Below are 20633 nucleotides of genomic sequence, written 5' to 3' on the forward strand. Positions count from 1 at the left end.
ATAACAATGTAATAGGTAGGTCCGAACACTTAAAGGGACAGTTCACCCTAAAAATGACAATCCTGTGGTCATTTACTCAGTAAAGAGTTCACCCAAAACAAAAGAAAACACAGAATTCGGTAGAAGATAAAGCAAAATTTGAGAACACAAATAAAATGTAAATCAAAGCATCTTAAAATTGATGTTTATGTCTCACTACTTTAATTCATTAGACATGCTTTTTTGACTAAAACAATTCAATTTAACCACCATTAAAACACAAAAATAAATAAAATGGATTTCATTGGGCTCTAAATTATATTGCATACACAGCGAAATAAATCTTGAATTTTGTTTTCCAGCACAAATATCTAAACATCAAGATTCATGTAATGGCATGCACAATGAAGAAATGAAGTCTTGTTTTCTGAGAAAATTATCAAAATGAAGTGTTTATGCTTTAAAAAAAGAACAAATATCTGTCATTGGGTATGAAAATTACTCGCTTTTGAATTAATATTGGAGAACTTTTGTTCTCGTTTTAATGAGAAAATCCCTTTCACCTTTGCACTGGAAAACAAGACAATCACTTTATTATTGTGAAAATCAGAGATCAGAAGATTCAGGAAAAGTTATTTCCATATTCTAATGTTTGGGAGAAGAGCTTTGAACAGCTGTTTATTATGTTTTATACTATTAGATTTTTTCATTTGTTAAATGAATGAAAAACTATTGTCAATCTGTTGGTAATTGTATTCTCACGGTTTCGAATACACTCGTCATGGGCGCCGACGTTTGCATTTAGAGAACATAGTGACGTGTTGTGATCCCTTCAGTTTAGTCCTCACATTATCTAAAAAAGGTCTGAAAATGACCTTCATATCTGCAGAAACCCTGGAACATGTTTAATATGGTTTGTCTCGATGAAGGAATGTGTGGCTTGACCAGAATCACACACAGTTTATTTTTACAGAAGAGTTTTGATCATTGCATTCAGGCTTAATTGATCGAAAGTGATATTAATAATGTTTTCTAGTAAAATAAATGCTGTTCTTTTGAACTTTATGTTCATCAAAGAATCCTGGAAATATAAAGCATTACAGTTTCCTGTTTTCAACACTGATAATAATCATAAAAACATCAGATCCTCATCTGAGAATGATTAGTGAAGGATCATGTGACACTGAAGACTGGAGTAATGATGATAAATTCAGCTTTGATCACAGGAATAAATCACACTTTACTATATATTCACATAGAGAACAGATGATCTACACTGGAGGAATATTTCAACATTTTTGACAGTATTTTTGATCAAATTAAAGCAGATTTTGTGAGCAGAAGAGACTCTTTTGAATCATGTATTTCACTGTATTTTGCCTAAGAAAAAAGTATTTTTTAATTTTTAAATAATGTTTTACTTTAATTATAAAGAAGCTTATGAAATATTTTCAGGATTTTCTCTTATTATAAATGATTTAATTAGTCTTTTTAGTTACTAGTAAGCTGACCAAACATTCCTAGAGATCAGACAAACCTGCAAAAATAGGTTTAAATGCAGTTCATTTTAATATTTTGCCTCAAAATATTGCATGAGAAGTGTGTTTTCTGAATCCTCACTCATTTGTATATGCATAAATATGTAAACTGCAAAAAATGCTTTTCTTACTCAGTATTTTTGTCTTGTTTCTAGTCCAAACATCTACAAATTCTTAAAACAAGAAGTATTTACTAGACAAGCTCTTGTTTTGGGGAAAAATAACTCAAAATGAAGAGAGTTTTTGCTTAAAATAAGATAAATAATCTGCCAATGGGGTGAGAAAAATAATCTTAATTCAAACAGAAAACAAGATTATTTTTCTCACCCCATTGGCAGATTATTTATCTTATTTTAAGCAAAAACTCCCTTCATTTAGAGTTATTTTTCCCCAAAACAAGACAATAATTTGTACTTGTCTAGTAAATGTTTCTTAATGTAAGAATTTTTAGATATTTTGACTAGAAACAAGACAAAAATACTAAGTAAGAAGAGCATTTTTTTGAAGTGTAATATGTATTGGATTGCTGTGTGTTTTTGTAATAGCCGAATGTTTGTTTCCTCCGTAGAGATTTTATGTGGCCACGTCTCGGCAGCTAAAGAGACTGGAGTCTGTCAGTAGGTCTCCTATATATTCTCATTTTTCGGAGACCATCACGGGCACTAGTGTGATCCGCGCCTACGGGCGACACGGTGCCTTTGTTCTCATGAGCGATATGAAAGTGGATGAGAACCAAAAGAGTTACTACCCTGGTATTGTCTCCAACAGGTAGGTTTGGTCTCGCTCGCGTTCATTCGGATGCATGCAGACTTTCCCAGCGTCTTCCATTCTCCCAGCATTGCTTGTGTGGGAAACGTGTCTCTGTCGTAATGCTGTTGTGTTTGGATGCAAACAGGTGGCTGGGGGTTCGCATCGAGTTTATCGGGAACTGCATTGTGCTTTTTGCGGCTCTGTTTGCCGCGGTTGGAAAAGACAAGCTCAGCCCTGGCCTGGTCGGCCTGTCCGTGTCTTACGCTCTGCAGGTACGTCACACTCATTATACACTGCCAAAAATGCTCTTCTTATTTAGTATTTTTCATCTTGTTACCAGTCTATATAGTTTGCTAGATAAGTAAAATTACATTTTCTGGGGAAAAATATCTAAATGAAGTGAACAAGATTTCAATCAGAAATCAGATTATTTTTCTCACCCCATTGGCAGATCATTTTGCCTGTTTTAAGCAAAAACTCACTTCATTTAGATTTTATTTTCAACAAAACAAGAAAAAATATCTTATGTCATTTTACTTATCCTTGATTTAAGAATTGTTAGATATTTAGACTGGAAACAAGACAAAATTACTAAATAAGAAGAGCATTTTTTGCGCTGTGTGTTATAAACACACCTCATGCACTTAGTTCATGCTAACATGCACCTTTTAGAGGAGTAGAAAACATGCAGAGTACTTATGTTCATCTGTAGCGTTGATTTTAATGTATTCATACAGTTTATCATGCAAACATTTCTTTTAATTTAGTGCTGTCAAACGATTAAATCGCATCTAAAATATAAGTTTACATGTTATACAGTATATTGCCAAAATTATTGGGCCGCTCCTCCAGATCCCTGAGTTCAGGTGTTCAATCCGTGTATAACTCCAGCTCTCGGCCTGCAGACGCTTCTACACACATTAGTGAAAGAATGGGTCGCTCTCAGGAGCTCAGTGAACTCAAGCGTGGGGCCGTGATAGGCTGACACCTGTGCAATAAGGCCATTCCTGACATTTCCTCACTACTAAATATTCCACACTCAACTGTTAGTGGGATTAGAACAAACTGGAAGCGATTGGGAACCACAGCAACTCAGCCACGAAGTGTTAAATCCCAAAACGGGGTCAGCGCATGCTGAGGGTCACAGTGCGCAGAAGTCACCAACTTACTGCAGAGTCAACAGCTCCAGACCTCCAGACTTCTGTGGCCTTCAGATGAGCTCAAGAACAGCGGAGAGAGCTTCATGGAATGGGTTTCCATGGCCGAGCAGCTCATCCAAGCCTTACATCACCAAGAGCAATGCAAAGCGTGGGATGCAGTGGAGTAAAGCAGCCGCCACTGGACTCTAGAGCAGTGAGACGTGTTCTCTGAGCGACCAATCACGCTTCAGTCGGACAATCCCATGGACGAGTCTGGGTTTGGCGGTCGCCAGGAGAACGGGACTCGCCTGACTGTACTGTGCCAAGTGTAAAGTTTGGTGGTGGGGGGATTATGGTATGGGGTTGTTTTTCAGGGCTTGACTCCTTAGTTCCAGTGAAAGGAACTCTTAATGCTTCACCAAGACATTTTGGACAATTTCATGCTCCCAACTTTGTGGGCTCAGTTTGTGGACGGCCCCTTCCTGTCCCAGCATGACTGCGCTCCAGTGCACAAAGCGTCGGTCCATAAAGACATGGATGAGGAGTTTGGTGTGGAGGAACTGGACTGGCCTGCACAGAGTCCTGAGCTCAACCCGATAGAACAGCTTTGGGATGAATTAGAGCGGAGACTGAGAGCCAGGCCTTCTCGTCCAACATCAGTGCCTGACCTCACAAATGAGCTTCTAGAAGAATGGGCAAAAATCCCCATAAACACACTCCTAAACCTTGAGGAAAGCCTTCCCAGAAGAGCTGGAGCTGTTAGAGAGGGTGGGCCGACTCCAGATTAAACCCCACGGGTTAACAATGGGAAGATCATGTGTGTGTAAAGGCAGCACAACACTTTTGGCAATATAGTGTGTGTGTGTATTGTATATAATGGTTATGTATATTTGAATGTACACACATGCATGTATAAATTTAAGAAAATGTTGCTCTTTCAAAAACATAACAAAATCTTAATTATTCCTGAGCTTTGACTGATAGCTTATACATTTATCAGATGCTTTTATCCAAAGTGACCCACTATAGATTAAACAATATTACAATATTTGCAGTGCCACGTTTATAATAAAGCACGATTAGGAATGTTTTTTGTGCAAATATAATGATAAAAGCGCCTGTGTTCTGCAACAACACCTGTTTTTTCTGCTGAATAGGTCACGATGTCCCTAAACTGGATGGTGAGGATGACCTCCGACCTCGAGAGCAACATAGTAGCAGTGGAACGAGTGAAGGAGTATTCAGAAACTCAGACTGAGGTACAGTACAGCAAACACACGCTATATCATTCATACAGTCATATTCTCAGGAATAAACAGGGCTGACTTATGAATATGAGCATGAACTCTGGTCCACTTTGCACAGCCCTGTGATGATGATGATGATGATGATGATAATGATGATGATGATGTTAAATGTTAAATGTTAAACTTCTTTACTTCTGTATTTCTGTCACTGTACGCGAGAATTCAAAATGCTTGACAGTCTCACAAAAAGTTGCGGTCAGAATAAAAACACTCCCATGAATACTGCGTCTGAAAGGGAAACTCCTACAAATGCATATAAATGAATAACATCAGCTGCAAATGAGCCGTTAAATGAGAAAAGCGTCACATAGACATTACAAAAAGTAGCGTTTGAGGAAAACGATCTGATTTGTTAAACAATAATACGTTAAATATAAAATTGTAATTATTATAAATTATGAATTATAATTAAATACTATCAGCAGCGGAGGGAGCGACGTGTTGTGTTTAGTAATAGTAGTTTTTTGCAGTTAAAGCGGTTGATTTAGGAGTTTTTTGGCGTCTCCGTGTGGTTCTGCTCAGTATCGCAGCTTGAGAGGTCTACATTTTAAATGTCCATTTTACATAACATGTTTAAAATGAAAACAATCTCAAAGTTTCTTTTGTAATGTTTTTTTTTTCATGGGTGCTTAGGTGCGTACAAATTTGAATTTATTATATTATAGAATTATATGAACTCGTTATATTTGGTTATTTGGTTTCCTTTTGGAGTCTCCAATGATCCTTGAAGCTTGCAGAAAATACAGTTTTGTGGAATGGTTACTTTAGTTATAGCAAATTATGACAAAATTAATGTGTTTAATAAGATAAATGGCGACTGCTCAATTTCATAATAAGCATGCGATTAATCACGATTAAAAAATAAATCATCTATTGACAGCCCTCATATATATATATATATATATATATATATATATATATATATATATTAAAAGGGGAAAAAGTAAAAATTATATTACAACAAATGTTTTTTTATTACTAATGTCAGAAATAAATTAAATATATGTACCATGTATTCCAATATAATAAATAATAACATGTAATAATATTAATATATTTGCTAAAATAGTATATTACAAAACTATATATTTTATTATAATATGTATTAATATAATGATATTTAATTATTTAAAAAAAATTCAACATATTTTTAATTGTTTTTATAGTATATATTATAAACATAATATATTATATAATTGTAATTAAATAATAGTTTTAAACTAAGAATTTTAAAATTGTTTAAAATCTTTACTGATAATGAATTTGTGTGTGTATATATATATATATATATATATATATATATATATATATATATATGTATATATATGTATATATATATATATATATATATATATATATATATATATATATATATATATATAGTATTTGGGAAAGTTTAGTTTAGAAGTTTTTTGAATCATTAATCTGGGCTCTTTCAGGCTCCGTGGGTGGTGCAGGATAAGCGTCCTCCGCCAGACTGGCCTCCGCTGGGGGACGTGGAGTTCGTGGACTACAGCGTGAGATACCGCGAGGGGCTGGACCTGGTGCTGAGGAACGTCTCTCTGAAGGTCAAAGGAGGAGAGAAGGTCAGACACGCTCGCGTTTGTTTATTCTCAGGCTTTCTTCGGTTTTGCGCCACCAATATAGCCTGACGTGGTCATTATCAACTCTAGTCAGAATATGAGTCTGATTCTACTCCATTGGGCTGTAATTATGGGGCGTGTTTCAACCCAACCAGGAAAGAACTCGATTGGACAGAGCTACAACCAATCAGACATATATGTGTGTGTGTGTGTGTGTGTGTGTGTGTGTGTGTGTGTGTGTGTGTGTGTGTGTGTGTGTGTGTGTGTGTGTGTGAGCCTGTTTATGTGGTTTATGAGGACACAAATTTGTATAACTACATGGGTATTACACTGGTATTACACTATAAATGTGGTTTATGAGGACATATCAAATGTCCTCATAATTCAAATGGCCTTAAAAACATAATAAATGATGTTTTTTTGAGAAAGTAAAAATGCAGAATGTTTCCTGTGATGGGTAGGTTTAGGGGCAGGGGCAGTGTAAGGGGATAGAAAATACGGTTTGTACAGTATAAAAACCATTACGCCTATGGAGAGTCCCTGTAAACCACATAGACCAACATGTGTGTGTGTGTGTGTGTGTGTGTGTGTGTGGCAACAAATGCCCATCTCTGACTGTTTGATGCACTAACATAACCTTCAGTCGATGCTAAGCTAAAGGTGCTTATTCTCCGCAGATCGGCATTGTGGGAAGGACGGGTGCGGGGAAGTCCTCCATGACTCTGTGTCTGTTTCGACTCCTGGAGGCGGCGGGCGGAGAAATCGTGATTGATGAAGTGAAAATCTCTGAAATCGGCCTTCATGACCTGCGCTCCAAACTCACCATCATCCCTCAGGTCAGTCATCCCTAAACTCACCATCATCCCTCAGGTCAGTCATCCCCAAACTCACCATCATCCCTCAGGTCAGTCATCCCCAAACTCACCATCATCCCTCAGGTCAGTCATCCCTAAACTTACCATCATCCCTCAGGTCAGTCGTCCCCAAACTCACCATCATCCCTCAGGTCAGTCGTCCCCAAACTCACCATCATCCCTCAGGTCAGTCGTCCCCAAACTCACCATCATCCCTCAGGTCAGTCATCCCTAAACTCACCATAATCCCTCAGGTCAGTCGTCCCCAAACTCACCATCATCCCTCAGGTCAGTCGTCCCCAAACTCACCATCATCCCTCAGGTCAGTCGTCCCCAAACTCACCATAATCCCTCAGGTCAGTCGTCCCCAAACTCACCATCATCCCTCAGGTCAGTCGTCCCCAAACTCACCATCATCCCTCAGGTCAGTCGTCCCCAAACTCACCATCATCCCTCAGGTCAGTCGTCCCCAAACTCACCATCATCCCTCAGGTCAGTCATCCCTAAACTCACCATCATCCCTCAGGTCGGTCATCCCTAAACTCACCATCAGGTCAGTCGTCCCTAAACTCACCATCATCCCTCAGGTCAGTCGTCCCTAAACTTACCATCATCCCTCAGGTCAGTCGTCCCTAAACTCACCATCATCCCTCAGGTCAGTCGTCCCCAAACTCACCATCATCCCTCAGGTCAGTCATCCCCAAACTCACCATCATCCCTCAGGTTAGTCATCCCCAAACTCACCATAATCCCTCAGGTCAGTCATCCCTAAACTCACCATCATCCCTCAGGTCAGTCATCCCTAAACCCACCATCATCCCTCAGATCAGTCATCCCCAAACTCACCATCATCCCTTAAGGTCAGTCGTCCCCAAACTCACCATCATCCCTCAGGTCAGTCATCCCTAAACTCACCATCATCCCTCAGGTCAGTCGTCCCCAAACTCACCATCATCCCTCAGGTCAGTCGTCCCCAAACTCACCATCATCCCTCAGGTCAGTCATCCCTAAACTCACCATCATCCCTCAGGTCGGTCATCCCTAAACTCACCATCAGGTCAGTCGTCCCTAAACTCACCATCATCCCTCAGGTCAGTCGTCCCTAAACTTACCATCATCCCTCAGGTCAGTCGTCCCTAAACTCACCATCATCCCTCAGGTCAGTCGTCCCCAAACTCACCATCATCCCTCAGGTCAGTCATCCCCAAACTCACCATCATCCCTCAGGTTAGTCATCCCCAAACTCACCATAATCCCTCAGGTCAGTCGTCCCCAAACTCACCATCATCCCTCAGGTCAGTCGTCCCCAATCTCACCATCATCCATCAGGTCAGTCATCCCTAAACTCACCATCATCCCTCAGGTCAGTCATCCCTAAACTCACCATCATCCCTCAGGTCAGTCGTCCCTAAACTCACCATCATCCCTCAGGTCAGTCGTCCCTAAACTCACCATCATCCCTCAGGTCAGTCGTCCCCAAACTCACCATCATCCCTCAGGTCAGTCATCCCCAAACTCACCATCATCCCTCAGGTCAGTCATCCCCAAACTCACCATCATCCCTCAGGTCAGTCGTCCCTAAATTCACCATCATCCCTCTGGTCAGTCGTCCCCAAACTCACCATCATCCCTCAGGTCAGTCGTCCCCAAACTCACCATCATCCCTCAGGTCAGTCATCCCCAAACTCACCATCATCCCTCAGGTCAGTCGTCCCCAAACTCACCATCATCCCTCAGGTCAGTCGTCCCCAAACTCACCATCATCCCTCAGGTCAGTCGTCCCTAAACTCACCATCATCCCTCAGGTCAGTCATCCCTAAACTCACCATCATCCCTCAGGTCAGTCATCCCTAAACTCACCATCATCCCTCAGGTCAGTCATCCCCAAACTCACCATCATCCCTCTGGTCAGTCGTCCCTAAACTCACCATCATCCCTCAGGTCAGTCGTCCCCAAACTCACCATCATCCCTCAGGTCAGTCGTCCCCAAACTCACCATCATCCCTCAGGTCAGTCATCCCCAAACTCACCATCATCCCTCAGGTCAGTCATCCCCAAACTCACCATCATCCCTCTGGTCAGTCGTCCCTAAACTCACCATCATCCCTCAGGTCAGTCATCCCTAAACTCACCTTCATCCCTCAGGTCAGTCGTCCCCAAACTCACCATCATCCCTCAGGTCAGTCGTCCCCAAACTCACCATCATCCCTCAGGTCAGTCATCCCCAAACTCACCATCATCCCTCTGGTCAGTCGTCCCTAAACTCACCATCATCCCTCAGGTCAGTCATCCCTAAACTCACCATCATCCCTCTGGTCAGTCGTCCCTAAACTCACCATCATCCCTCAGGTCAGTCATCCCTAAACTCACCATCATCCCTCAGGTCAGTCGTCCCCAAACTCACCATCATCCCTCAGGTCAGTCATCCCTAAACTCACCATAATCCCGCAGGTCAGTCGTCCCCAAACTCACCATCATCCCTCAGGTCAGTCGTCCCCAAACTCACCATCATCCCTCAGGTCAGTCGTCCCCAAACTCACCATAATCCCTCAGGTCAGTCGTCCCCAAACTCACCATCATCCCTCAGGTCAGTCGTCCCCAAACTCACCATCATCCCTCAGGTCAGTCGTCCCCAAACTCACCATCATCCCTCAGGTCAGTCGTCCCCAAACTCACCATCATCCCTCAGGTCAGTCATCCCTAAACTCACCATCATCCCTCAGGTCGGTCATCCCTAAACTCACCATCAGGTCAGTCGTCCCTAAACTCACCATCATCCCTCAGGTCAGTCGTCCCTAAACTTACCATCATCCCTCAGGTCAGTCGTCCCTAAACTCACCATCATCCCTCAGGTCAGTCGTCCCCAAACTCACCATCATCCCTCAGGTCAGTCATCCCCAAACTCACCATCATCCCTCAGGTTAGTCATCCCCAAACTCACCATAATCCCTCAGGTCAGTCATCCCTAAACTCACCATCATCCCTCAGGTCAGTCATCCCTAAACCCACCATCATCCCTCAGATCAGTCATCCCCAAACTCACCATCATCCCTTAAGGTCAGTCGTCCCCAAACTCACCATCATCCCTCAGGTCAGTCATCCCTAAACTCACCATCATCCCTCAGGTCAGTCGTCCCCAAACTCACCATCATCCCTCAGGTCAGTCGTCCCCAAACTCACCATCATCCCTCAGGTCAGTCATCCCTAAACTCACCATCATCCCTCAGGTCGGTCATCCCTAAACTCACCATCAGGTCAGTCGTCCCTAAACTCACCATCATCCCTCAGGTCAGTCGTCCCTAAACTTACCATCATCCCTCAGGTCAGTCGTCCCTAAACTCACCATCATCCCTCAGGTCAGTCGTCCCCAAACTCACCATCATCCCTCAGGTCAGTCATCCCCAAACTCACCATCATCCCTCAGGTTAGTCATCCCCAAACTCACCATAATCCCTCAGGTCAGTCGTCCCCAAACTCACCATCATCCCTCAGGTCAGTCGTCCCCAATCTCACCATCATCCATCAGGTCAGTCATCCCTAAACTCACCATCATCCCTCAGGTCAGTCATCCCTAAACTCACCATCATCCCTCAGGTCAGTCGTCCCTAAACTCACCATCATCCCTCAGGTCAGTCGTCCCTAAACTCACCATCATCCCTCAGGTCAGTCGTCCCCAAACTCACCATCATCCCTCAGGTCAGTCATCCCCAAACTCACCATCATCCCTCAGGTCAGTCATCCCCAAACTCACCATCATCCCTCAGGTCAGTCGTCCCTAAATTCACCATCATCCCTCTGGTCAGTCGTCCCCAAACTCACCATCATCCCTCAGGTCAGTCGTCCCCAAACTCACCATCATCCCTCAGGTCAGTCATCCCCAAACTCACCATCATCCCTCAGGTCAGTCGTCCCCAAACTCACCATCATCCCTCAGGTCAGTCATCCCCAAACTCACCATCATCCCTCAGGTCAGTCGTCCCCAAACTCACCATCATCCCTCAGGTCAGTCGTCCCTAAACTCACCATCATCCCTCAGGTCAGTCATCCCTAAACTCACCATCATCCCTCAGGTCAGTCATCCCTAAACTCACCATCATCCCTCAGGTCAGTCATCCCCAAACTCACCATCATCCCTCTGGTCAGTCGTCCCTAAACTCACCATCATCCCTCAGGTCAGTCGTCCCCAAACTCACCATCATCCCTCAGGTCAGTCGTCCCCAAACTCACCATCATCCCTCAGGTCAGTCATCCCCAAACTCACCATCATCCCTCAGGTCAGTCATCCCCAAACTCACCATCATCCCTCTGGTCAGTCGTCCCTAAACTCACCATCATCCCTCAGGTCAGTCATCCCTAAACTCACCTTCATCCCTCAGGTCAGTCGTCCCCAAACTCACCATCATCCCTCAGGTCAGTCGTCCCCAAACTCACCATCATCCCTCAGGTCAGTCATCCCCAAACTCACCATCATCCCTCTGGTCAGTCGTCCCTAAACTCACCATCATCCCTCAGGTCAGTCATCCCTAAACTCACCATCATCCCTCTGGTCAGTCGTCCCTAAACTCACCATCATCCCTCAGGTCAGTCATCCCTAAACTCACCATCATCCCTCAGGTCAGTCGTCCCCAAACTCACCATCATCCCTCAGGTCAGTCGTCCCTAAAATCACCATCATCCCTCAGGTCAGTCATCCCTAAACTCACCATCATCCCTCTGGTCAGTCGTCCCTAAACTCACCATCATCCCTCAGGTCAGTCATCCCTAAACTCACCATCATCCCTCAGGTCAGTCGTCCCCAAACTCACCATCATCCCTCAGGTCAGTCGTCCCCAAACTCACCATCATCCCTCAGGTCAGTCGTCCCCAAACTCACCATCATCCCTCAGGTCAGTCGTCCCCAAACTCACCATCATCCCTCAGGTCAGTCGTCCCCAAACTCACCATCATCCCTCAGGTCAGTCATCCCTAAACTCACCATCATCCCTCAGGTCAGTCGTCCCCAAACTCACCATCATCCCTCAGGTCAGTCGTCCCCAAACTCACCATCATCCCTCAGGTCAGTTGTCCCCAAACTCACCATCATCCCTCAGGTCAGTCATCCCTAAACTCACCATCATCCCTCAGGTCAGTCATCCCTAAACTCGCCATCATCCCTCAGGTCAGTCGTCTTCTGGGGCGTTCTCCGGCACTGTTGGTGGTGGAGCATCTGGTTTAATTTAGGCACAGCTTGAGAAGGTGTTTACTGCGATATTAGCGCTGCTCTCATGATGGGTCAGCAGAAAAAGCTAATTTCCACATCTGAGCCATAAAACCATGATTGTGATTGTTGAGCTGGCAGGCGATGAGGCCAGAGCTCTAAACCAGGCTAATTGCTGCTCGTTTGTGTCCAGATCATTAACACTGCTCTCTTTTCCTCATGTTTGTTTGCTCCAGTAAAACCTGTTCTTAACCTCACTTCACCTTTAACAGATACTAAAGTGCTGATTTAATGTGTGTTCAGCACAGCAGCTTTACTCAACGGGGAGAATTAACAGCTTGTTTAAAGCAATGTATCTTTCCAGGAGGAATATTTGCATTCGCATTATTATTATTATTATTATTACTTTTTTTTATCATTTCTAATAAATTCAGTAAAGATTTTAAATCATTTTAAAATCCGTACTGTGTGTGTGGGTTGTATATATATATTTCATTTTTAAAAGTTTTATATTTAAAGTTTATTTATAGTTTAAATAAAATTTGTATTATTACTAATGTTTTTACTATTTTCTAATGATGTCAGAAATTAATTATATATGTATAGTAAGGATTATATAAGAAAGGATTTAAATCATTGTAATTATTAAACATTTATTTAATTATAAATTTTAATCTTTACTGTTTAATTTTTTTTGAATAAGTTAAATATTTTTATTGAATATTTTATACATAGATATATTTATTTATTTATTTATTTATTTTTGAATTATTATTTATTTATTTATACATAATTTTGTATAAAATGCATAATTTTGATTGAATAATTTTAGCCTAGTCTATGCCAGCCTGCTAGAAAATGACATTAGAGAACTCACATGATCAGCAAACAGACACACACACACACACACACACACACACACACACACACAGACACACACACACACACACACACACACACACACACACACACACACACACACACACACACACACACACACACACACACACACACACACACACAGTGGGGGATTCCTAGCTTTGAGTCCTGCTGTTTTCATTAAAGAAGAAGAAGTTTTATTTAAATAGCGCCTTTCCAAAGCTTAAGGTCGCTTTACATAGTGTTAGACAATACATTTGCACAAAATTACATCAGCATTGGTTCATTTTCATGATAGTGTTTCTGGAAATATAAGTGTGTTCACAGTGATTCGTTTGACGTGATTGACGTGTGTGTGTGTGTGTGTGTCTGTGTGTTTTAGGAACCTGTTCTTTTCTCCGGGACTCTGCGGATGAACCTCGACCCCTTTGATAAATACAGCGATGAGGAGCTGTGGAAGGCTCTGGAGCAGTCTCATCTGAAGAGGTTTGTGAGCAATCAGACTGCAAAACTGGACCTGGAGTGCTCTGAAGGAGGAGAGAACCTCAGGTACAGCAATCATACAGCAACACACATATTTCATATCAGCACATCATAACATATTTGCAATCAAATAATCTAGCCCTAGTTCATTCATATTTTTATATTCTAGTTTAGAATAATTAGGATTTTTTATGATTTTGAACGTCTCTCCTGCTCACCAAAGCTGAATTCATCTGATCATAAATAAAACATTAACAGTGTAATATTCCTCCAGTGTAGATCATCAGTTCTCTGTGTGAATATATAGTAAAGTGTGATTTATTCCTGTGATCAAAGCTGAGTTCATCATCATTACTCCAGTCTTCAGTGTCACATGATCCTTCTCTAATCATTCTCACATGAGGATCTGATCATCAACACACATTTAGGATTATTATTATCATCAGTTCATATTTCTGTGGAAACTGTGATATATTTTCTTTCTCAGGATGAATATAAAGTTCAAAAGAACAGCATTTAATTGAAATATTCATTGATTTACATTGGAATAATATTTCACTGTTTTTACGTCATTTTATGGTCAAATAAATGCAGAAGAGAACATCTGAATTATTCCTCAGTTTGGGCAGCTGGTGTGTGTGTGTGTGTGTGTGTGTGTGTGTGTGTGTGTGTGTGTGTGTGTGTGTGTGTGTGTGTGTGTGTGTGTGTGTGTTTTCAGTGTGGGTCAGAGGCAGCCTGTGTGTGTGTCTGTAAATGTGCTGCATTGTGAGCAGGTGTAGAGTGTGTAGTGTTGTGTAAAGCTGTGTGTGTGTGTGTGTGTGTGTGTGTGTGTGTGTGTGTGTGTGTGTTTTCAGTGTGGGTCAGAGGCAGCCTGTGTGTGTGTCTGTAAATGTGCTGCATTGTGAGCAGGTGTAGAGTGTGTAGTGTTGTGTAAAGCTGTGTGTGTGTGTGTGTGTGTGTGTGTGTGTGTGTGTGTGTGTGTGTGTGTGTGTGTGTGTGTGTGTGTGTGTGTGTGTGTGTGTGTGTGTGTGTGTGTGTGTGTGTGTGTTTTCAGTGTGGGTCAGAGGCAGCCTGTGTGTGTGTCTGTAAATGTGCTGCATTGTGAGCAGGTGTAGAGTGTGTAGTGTTGTGTAAAGCTGTGTGTGTGTGTGTGTGTGTGTGTGTGTGTGTGTGTGTGTGTGTGTGTGTGTGTGTGTGTGTGTGTAAATGTGCTGCATTGTGAGCAGGTGTAGAGTGTGTAGTGTTGTGTAAAGCTGTGTGTGTGTGTGTGTGTGTGTGTGTGTGTGTGTGTGTGTGTGTGTGTGTGTGTGTGTGTGTGTGTGTGTGTGTGTGTGTAAATGTGCTGCATTTTGAGCAGGTGTAGAGTGCGTAGTGTTGTGTTAAGCTGTGTGTAGTGTTGTGTAAAGCTGTGTGTGTGTGTGTGTGTTCAGTGTGGGTCAGAGGCAGCTGGTGTGTTTGGCTCGGGCTCTGCTGAGGAAGACCCGAATCCTGGTCCTGGATGAAGCCACGGCGGCCGTTGACCTGGAGACCGACGACCTGATCCAGTCCACCATCCGCACACAGTTTGAGGACTGCACCGTCTTCACCATCGCTCACAGACTCAACACAATCATGGACTACACCAGGTACACACACACACACACACACACACACACACACACACACACGTTGTGTTTTTGTAAATTGTGGGGACTTTCCATAGGCGTAATGGATTTTATACTGTACAAACTGTACATTCTATCGCTCTACAATGCACTGCCCCTAAACCTACTCATCACACACACACACACACACACACACACACACACACACACACACACACACACACACACACACACACACACACACACACACACACACACACACACACACACACACACAACTGCCCCCAAACATACCCTTCACACCATAAAACCAAACAAAGGAACTACAAAGACACCACAACATACAATTCATATTTAGTTCGCTATACTGGGTCAAATGCCAGTCTATAGAAGTCAATAGAGCAGTATTTCTGTGTTATTTAAAGAGTGTGTTAGTGATATGAGCCTATAGACAAACACACTGCCCCTAAATCTAGCCATCACAGGAAACATTCTGTGCTTTTACTTTCTCAAAAAAACTAATTCTGTATGATTTATAAGCATTTTGAAAAGTGGGGACATGGGTAATGGGTTATTTACCGTGGCTATGGTGTTGGGGTAAGATGAATTTAGTTAAGTTTTGACGCAAATCGATCAGAGGTTCGATTCCGCCTTTTGCCATCACATATCAGATCGGAAAGGCTTTTATTTTCAATAAAAATGGAGAAAATATTAGAAAAGTGGAAATAAAGCATCTAACGTGTTTAATAATAAGTGTTTATTGGTTAGGGGTAATCAGACATGAGCTGAATTAGAGACGATAAAAGTGACTGGGTCAAATAGCATTGGTTGTAAAAACTGGGTGTGTCTTGACCCACACACACACAATGGTTCCGACGCCCATGATCTGACTTATAATATAGTTGAATATGATGTGTATTCTGATCCATGACTGTGTGTGTGTTCTCTGTCTCAGAGTGCTTGTGTTGGACAAGGGCCAGATCGCAGAGTTCGACACGCCGGCGAGTCTCCTCGCTCAGAGAGGAATATTCTTCGGCATGGCTAAAGACGCGGGGCTGGCGTGAAGCTGACGCTGTAATAAAGCCACAGTGCCTTCACACACACACACACACACACACACACACACACACACACTCACACTCACACTCACACACACACTCACACACACACTCACACACACACACACACACACACACACACACACACACACACACACACACACACACACACCGGACACCAGTGAATGTGCTTTTTGTTTTCGGCGAGCTACATCCAGGATCTTTTATTGTTTTTTTACATTATTGTTGTTTCTATAACTACAGTGCCACCGCAGTCTATTTTTGTACTGTATTATTTAAGTCACTTTTTGAAGTTGTTTATAGGGAAGATTTACTGTCTGTGATTCCTTTTGTAAACCAAATCTGTAAAAACTTGAATTCTGTTACCAGAATTGGAGTATTGTTGCATTTATTAAAAAAAAACATTAAAGCTCCACTGTGTGATATTTCCCCCCATCTAGCGGTGTAAAGGTTTATGACCATCCAGTGAATATTAGTTTCTGTTCCTCTCAATTCTGATTTCGTTTTAACTCCTACGGTGGCCGATTTAGTCCAAGATTAACATGGCAATCCCCCTCTTCACATTCGACACGGTGCCATCGAGTGTTAAAACGCAAAAGGCGAAGCTTGAACTTACGGGTATGTCCCTCTTTGGCTACTGTACTTTCAAGATGGAGGAGCAACATGGCGGCCGGCATTCGAACCCCTCACCCGTATGTGTTTTCAATGGCATATTATAAACTTACCAGAATACTTTATTACTTAAAAGAAGTAAATATACATTAATGAGCACATTATTTTTGAAAGAACTAAGTGTTTTTAGCTAAGAATAAACTAAAAAAGTTACACAGTGTAGCTTTAAATAATAATTGTGTATTTCATATGTTCCATGTTTAAAAGCTATATTGATAGCATATCATAAAAAAGTAACAACTGACATAAATTATATATATATACACTCACCTACACTGTAAAAATGTTTTGTTGGTTTAACTTTAAAAAGTCAGTAACCTGGTTGCCTTAAAATTTTGAGTTTATTGAAATAAAAAATTGAGTTGTTACAATTAAGGAAAATTGTTTAATAAATAGAAACTCAAAATATTATTGTATCTGAACCACAAAAAAAATTTGATAAATCATGAAAATAGCACAATTTTGCATGTTTCACTGCATCATCAGAAATAAAACACACACAATTACCCAATATGCTTACAAAATCTTTTAATAATATTTTAATAAAGGTTGTCGAATCTCAAAAAAAATGTTCATTGTATTAACTCACAATTTTTAATTTCGATGAACTCAAAATTTTAAGGAAACCAGGTTACTTTTTTTCTAAATATTTTTTTTACAGTGTAAGGATTGTTAGCAATATCTGTTCAATTTCTCATTAATGCAATTATCTAATCAGCCAATCACATGGCAGTTCTTCAGTGCATTTAGGGGTGTGGTCCTGGTCAAGACAATCTCCTGAACTCCAAACTGAATGTCAGAATGGGAAAGAAAGGTGATTTAAGCCGTTTTGAGCGTGGCATGGTTGTTGGTGCCAGACGGGCCGGTCTGAGTATTTCACAATCTGCTCAGTTACTGGGATTTACACACACAACCATTTCTAGGGTTTACAAAGAATGGTGTGAAAAGGGAAGAGCATCCAGTATGCGGCAGTCCTGTGGGAGAAAATGCCTTGTGGATGCTCGAGGTCAGAGGAGAATGGGCCGACTGATTCAAGCTCATAGAAGAGCAACTTTGACTGAAATAACCACTCGTTACAACCGAGGTATGCAGCAAAGCATTTGTGAAGCCACAACACACACAACCTTGAGGCGGATGGGCTACGACAGCAGAAGACCCCACCGGGTACCACTCATCTCCACTACAAATAGGAAAAAGAGGCAACAATTTGCACAAGATCACCAAAATTGTGATCTATTTCTTCTATTTTTTAAGAATTTATTTGCAAATTATGGTGGAAAATAAGTATTTGGTCAATAACAAAAGTTTGTCTAAATACAACCGAGGTCAACCGTTTTCTGTCAGTCTCCGCAAGGTTTTCTCTGGGGTTTAGATCTGGAGACTGGCTAGGCCACTCCAGGACCTTTGAAATGCTTCTTACGAAGCCACTCTTTTGCTGCCCGGGATCATTGTCATTATGCTGAAAGACCCAGCCACGTTTCATCTTCAATGCCCTTACTGATGGATGCAGGTTTTTTAGGGGTGTAACGATTCATCTACTACATCGATGTATCGATTTATATTCCTAATATCCAACTACATCGATCTGTGCTTGGCAAGTTGGCCTTCCGGACGACATATATCGATCTAATATCGTTGTAAAAGATAATCGATCGATTGTATCGATAATGGGAAATAACGCATTTGATTTAATGCATGTCAGACTTTATATGGATGTTTTTTCTTAGCCCTTTTAATGAAAAAGGTGTGAAACTTTACTCAGTCTGCCTATATGCGACGTCAGCCGCACGCGCCAGCAGCTGCGCAAAGTAAACAAAACATAGCGCGGACACGATTTGTCACGACAGCGGACGACAGAGGAGAAGCCAACGAGCGAGAAATTATCAAGCGGTGCAGTGTGTGAAAAACACTTTAGTAAAGACGAAGATGTTCTTAATAAGTCACTCGCTGTTTGTAGTAGCAGCAGGTTCAGCCACTGCTCATTCAACCTGAAGAAATGTTGTTTGCACTTTATTTTTGATATTAATATTATATTTGTATTATTTTATGTTGAAAAATAACAGCAAAAGTAGCAGGTAAACCTACTGTTAATTAAACCTGAAGAGATGTTAGTTGCACTTTATTTTTGATATTAATATTGTAATATTTTTATGTTGGAAAAACAAGCAGAAGTAGCAGTAGTAGTAGTATGTTGGTTGCACTTTCTGTACTTTTATTGAAAATTAGAGCAGAAAAGGTTAACTTCCTGTTAATTCATCCTAAACTGTTGGTTGTACTTTATTCACATAAAATGTGAACACATTTGCCATTAATTGTTTACTTGTTTTTTTATATCCTTAATTAATTGATATCTGATTCCCTTAAAAGAAACAACAGGAATCCAGGAAACTTAATCTGCACGTACTTATTTCAGTCACACTTATTACAATTTTTGGCTAAAAAGTTACTGAATCGATTTCAAGTCAATAAATCGTTTTAGATCGTATCGTTCTACATGAACCAATATTGTCCTTGAATTGAATCGGCAACCTCAAATGGTGATACGAATCGAATCGTTGTTAAAACGAATCGTTACACCCCTAAGGTTTTTACCCTAAAATCTGACAATACATGGCCTCATTCGTTCGTTCCTTTACACGGATCAGTAATCCATCCTGGTCCCCCCCCCCCCCATGCTTCACGGTAGGTATGGTGAAACTCAGTATTTTTTCTCCTCCAAACGTAACAAGTTGAGTTTTTATCAAAAAAGTTATATTTTGGTTTCATCTCGCCATATGACATTCTCCCAATCCTCTTCTGGATCATCCAAATGCTCTCTAGCCAACCTTATACGGGCCCAGAAATGTACTGGCTCAAGCAGGGGGACACATCTGCCATTGCAGGATTTGAGTCCCTGATGGCGTAGTGTGTTACTGATGGTAGCCTTTGTTACTTTGGTCCCAGCTCTCTGCAGGTCATGCACAAGGTCCCCCGTGTGGTTCTGGGATTTTTGCTCACCATTTTTGTGATCATTTTAACCCCACTGGCTGAGATCTTGCGTGGAGCCCAATGACTTTTATGACTTAAATGACTTAAATTTTGTCATTGTTTTTGAACACATCAGCTTATACTCCATTTTAAGTCTAACATAGTCACACTAAAAGCAACAAAAACTTCAATTTTTATTTCAGTGGGCCTTTAAAGAAGAAGTTACAGGTCTGTGAGAGCCAGAAATCTTGCTTTTTTTTTGTAGGTGACCAAAAACTTATTTTCCACCATAAATTGCAAATAAATTCTTTAAAAATCAGACAATGTGATTTTCTGGATTTTTTTCTCATTCTGTGTCTGATAGTTGAAGTGTACCTATGAGGAAAACTACAGGCCTCTCTCATCTTTTTAAGTGGGAGAACTTGCACAATTGGTGGCTGACTTAATACTTTTTTTCCCCACTGAATATAATTGTTTCAAAGCACAATTATATATATTAACAATTATAAATTATTTAAAACCCTTGTGTGTGTGTCTGTGTTTGTGTGTGCGTGCGTGTGTGTGTGTTTTAAATTATTTTTTATTATAATTAATACATGATT

The 20633-nt window shown here is 41.3% G+C and overlaps 1 protein-coding gene across 6 annotated transcripts in view; it reads left to right on the forward strand.

Annotated features, from left to right (window-relative positions):
• Window positions 1–16805, forward strand: part of abcc3 (ATP-binding cassette, sub-family C (CFTR/MRP), member 3) — a 120370-nt gene extending 103565 nt beyond the window's left edge. For all 6 annotated transcript variants that reach the window (XM_067430115.1, XM_067430116.1, XM_067430118.1 and 3 more), the window contains 8 exons: window positions 2086–2285; window positions 2413–2539; window positions 4564–4665; window positions 6153–6299; window positions 6974–7132; window positions 13609–13775; window positions 15140–15334; window positions 16269–16805. In XM_067430115.1, the coding sequence (XP_067286216.1) occupies window positions 2086–2285; window positions 2413–2539; window positions 4564–4665; window positions 6153–6299; window positions 6974–7132; window positions 13609–13775; window positions 15140–15334; window positions 16269–16377 (1206 nt within the window). In that variant the 3' untranslated portion in view covers window positions 16378–16805. The remainder of the gene's footprint in view (window positions 1–2085; window positions 2286–2412; window positions 2540–4563; window positions 4666–6152; window positions 6300–6973; window positions 7133–13608; window positions 13776–15139; window positions 15335–16268) is intronic.
• The last annotated feature ends 3828 nt before the right edge of the window (window positions 16806–20633 follow it).

The sequence above is a fragment of the Pseudorasbora parva genome, chromosome 21 (assembly GCF_024679245.1).
Source record: "Pseudorasbora parva isolate DD20220531a chromosome 21, ASM2467924v1, whole genome shotgun sequence".
Lineage (NCBI taxonomy): Eukaryota > Metazoa > Chordata > Actinopteri > Cypriniformes > Gobionidae > Pseudorasbora > Pseudorasbora parva.